General features: G+C 46.5%; 1 protein-coding gene across 3 annotated transcripts in view; it reads right to left on the bottom strand.

The window, feature by feature from the left end:
• Positions 1-2,987, bottom strand: part of MDM1 (Mdm1 nuclear protein) — a 32,789-nt gene extending 29,802 nt beyond the window's left edge. For all 3 annotated transcript variants that reach the window (XM_015405705.1, XM_015405707.1, XM_015405706.1), the window contains exon 1: positions 2,808-2,987. In XM_015405705.1, the coding sequence (XP_015261191.1) occupies positions 2,808-2,825 (18 nt within the window). In that variant the 5' untranslated portion in view covers positions 2,826-2,987. The remainder of the gene's footprint in view (positions 1-2,807) is intronic.
• Between the last annotated feature and the right edge of the window lie 244 nt (positions 2,988-3,231).

Raw genomic sequence — 3,231 nt, 5'->3', positions numbered from 1 at the left:
TGGGCAGTCTTATGACAACGCTGCCAACATGGCTGGTAAGTACAACAGTATGCAGCAAAAAATCATTAGAAAAAAACATTTGCAAGATTTATTCCATGCGCAGGTCACTCTTTAAATCTGGTGGGCCTTTCAGCTGTGGAGTGCTGCCTTGATGCAGTGAACTGTTTTGGCATTATCTTCTTTTCATCCTCCACAAAGAGATGGGCAGTTCTAAAATCATTTTTGCCACCTCAGTCTAAAGTGCCTAAATATTTGTCAAACACTAGGTGGGACGCACACGCAAAAGCCACAGAAGCTGTTTTGGAAAGTTACAGTGCTATCACTGATGCCCTCAGCCATTCGTACTCTGACGCTAATGGGAAGGGGGAGACCAGGCTTCAAGCTAACAATCTTTTGCAGAAAAAGGAAGAACTGGAATTTGTGTTTATGCTGCATTTTTGGACCTGTGTGCTAGGTCATTTTCAAAAGGTCAGCAAAGTCCTTCAGAAATCAGACCTGTTATTGAGTTCTTGTGCAAGTTTGTACAGTTCACTTCTGGATTTTTTAAGGAAAATTAGAGAAGATTTTGATGAGCTTGAGAAACAAGCAAAAGCCACTTTGCCAAATGTTAACTACAAAACAAGGAGACAAAGAGTAAGGGAACTGCAAAGAAATGACAGAAGTGCACCTGATGCCTTAGATGCACTTTCTTCAAGAGATAAGTTTAGGATAAAATCCTTTATTCCTATATTAGATGCACTTGAAGCCAATTTAAAAAGAAGAAATACTGTGCACAGTGATGTTGCACAATTGTTTTCCATTCTTGCTAATCTGACAGCATCTAAGCAAGAAATTCAGCAAGGTGTTGAACTGTTGATGGAAGCATACCCAGACGATATTGACCTGAAACTTATTGATGAACTTTTGCACTTTCACCTGTACGTGAGACAAAGCCATAGGCTTACAGAAAAGCACTCTGTCTCATACAGACCTTTATAAAATTATATACAAGGAAAAAATTTAGATGGCCTTTCCTAATGTGGATGCAATCTTGAGACTATTTCTTAGCTTTATGATCACTAAATGCTCGGGAGAGAGGAGTTTTTCAAGACTCAAAAGAATTAAAAATGAATTAAGGGCCACCATGTCTCAAGAGAAGTTGTCCACGCTGAGCATTCTGTACATTGAAAGTGACAAACTTAGACAAACAAATTTTGATGAAGTTTTGGATGATTTTGCTATGAGGAAGGCTAGAAAAAAACATTTCTAGTCTTACCATATTTGATGGTTGTAATATGTATTTTAAACTGACTGTTTAATGACAACATAAAGTAGATTCTAAAAGGGCCACACTGTCAGGTAATCATGATCATATTATTTACACTTCCCAGGCAATATAATTTGTAAACTCAAGGTTTGTTTTTTTAAGAATAACATTACAGCTTCATTTTCCTAAAAATTAATTCTTATTCCACAAAGGTTTACAAAGTTCAGTTATTGCAAAAGTTTTTCAGTATTAATTTTAAACATTTATGCATTTTTAATCACTATGGTATTTAACAATAACATCTTATGTCCTTTAGAGGAGAAATTGTGAATTGCAAAATTTTAAATACCCCTCATCATCCTTGGCTTCACTCAATTTTGTTTACAACACTCTTCCATTTTCTTCTAGTCATGAGGGTGGGGGATTGGGAGGGGCCTCACAAGTGGCGTAGCCTAGGGGCTCTCTTCATCTAAATCCGGCCCTGTGCCCAAGTCACCAATTGTTTATTCTCTTGCAGTCTGCAGCAGAGAAGTTTAAATCTGATTTATCCTGTGCCTTCTCCTATAAAGTCAGAGTCAACATCAGCAGTCCTACCAATTCATTTTGATGCTCAGAATGGAAAATCTGAATGACTGTCTCTGTCTGTCGCCGCTTTCACTCTCTTTGCTCATTGGATTTTATGGTACCTTCTGCATAGATTTATGGCCGTTCAAGGGTGACTTTGCAGTCAGTACAGTGTTGCCCCGGGGTATTTGAGTGTGGTTTTGAGCTGCACCTTTTCTGTTTCAACCTGGGTTTGGTAAAACTACGGAGGGAAAAGCCAATGCAGAATCAGTCTCTCTCTCACACACACACACACACTTTTTAAAAATTATTTAAAATACTGAACAGCTCATACTCATTTCCGTGCGGCTCACACAGGGGAACTTCCTAGGGGACTGTGCCCAGGGATCAGATGTCGTTTTTAAAACTGTGCGACAGGCATAAACGATCCACAAGTGAAACCTGCGCTATCAACGCGTCTCCATTATTGAGTAATACACTGCCTGCTGAATTCCACCCTGGGAGAAAAGGTAGCATCCTTGCCCACCCACTCCGCTCCCCAGCTTCTGACACTAGTTCACCCGTCCTCCACAACCTACGGCCATCCCCGTGTCCTCAGATGGGGAGGGGGTAAACTCACTGCCATCCCTTTCGTCCCGATGCCCAGCACCTCTCTCCGCCGCCCGCGCCTTCCCCGTTCTCAGACGCCAGTCTGGGAGCAGGAGCTGACGGAGTCCCCTCCCCCAGGACAAGGGACAGCCGGTGTGGGCGATTAAAACCGGGACCAATAGGGAGCGTTAATCCCTCCCGTCCTGCCTGCCCTTAGACAAGTTTTGCTCGCCGTTTGTCCTTGCAGCCACCAGGCTGCTAACCCGCAAGACCGTCGGCTTTGCAGCACTGCGAGACACCCGCTCTGCCGAGGGGGCTCTCCTCGAAGGCGCCACGAGCTGCCAGGGAAGGAGGCGCTTGCACAGATTAGGCGCCTCGGAGGTGAAGCGGCGGCCCCAACCGGTCTCACCTTAAAGCGGACAGGCATGGCTGGTGCTCGCCCCAACGTCCTCAAGCGCCGCGCCGCCCCGAGGAGGGGGAAGACGCGATGGCTGTAAACAAATCCGTCTCCTTAGCAAAGCTCCCGGCCTGCCTCGCCTCAGACGCTTGCGCGGGGAGCTGCCCAATCAGCGCCTCAGCCCCACCGCTCGACGGCCCTCCACCGCCCCTCGAAGGGGTCGAGGCAAGAGCCGCCCTGCCCCTTTCTGCCGCTAGAGTTACCCGAGGGCCGTTGCAAGCCCCTCTTCCGGGCAGCGGGGGGAGGCGCGGGGAACTGGCTTTACCCCACCCCCTCGTGGGGGATTAGGTTAAGCCTCTGCTGGTCTTCTGAGGCGTGGGAGGCGCGCTGGATCTGCCGGGGGGGGGGGGGGGGGGCTTTGATAGCGTTCCAGTTT

This window comes from Gekko japonicus, unplaced genomic scaffold (genome assembly GCF_001447785.1).
Source record: "Gekko japonicus isolate JY-2015 unplaced genomic scaffold, Gekko_japonicus_V1.1 scaffold53, whole genome shotgun sequence".
Lineage (NCBI taxonomy): Eukaryota > Metazoa > Chordata > Lepidosauria > Squamata > Gekkonidae > Gekko > Gekko japonicus.
The sequence above is the reverse complement of the archived record's forward strand: the minus strand, read 5'-3'. Positions and strand labels throughout refer to the sequence as shown.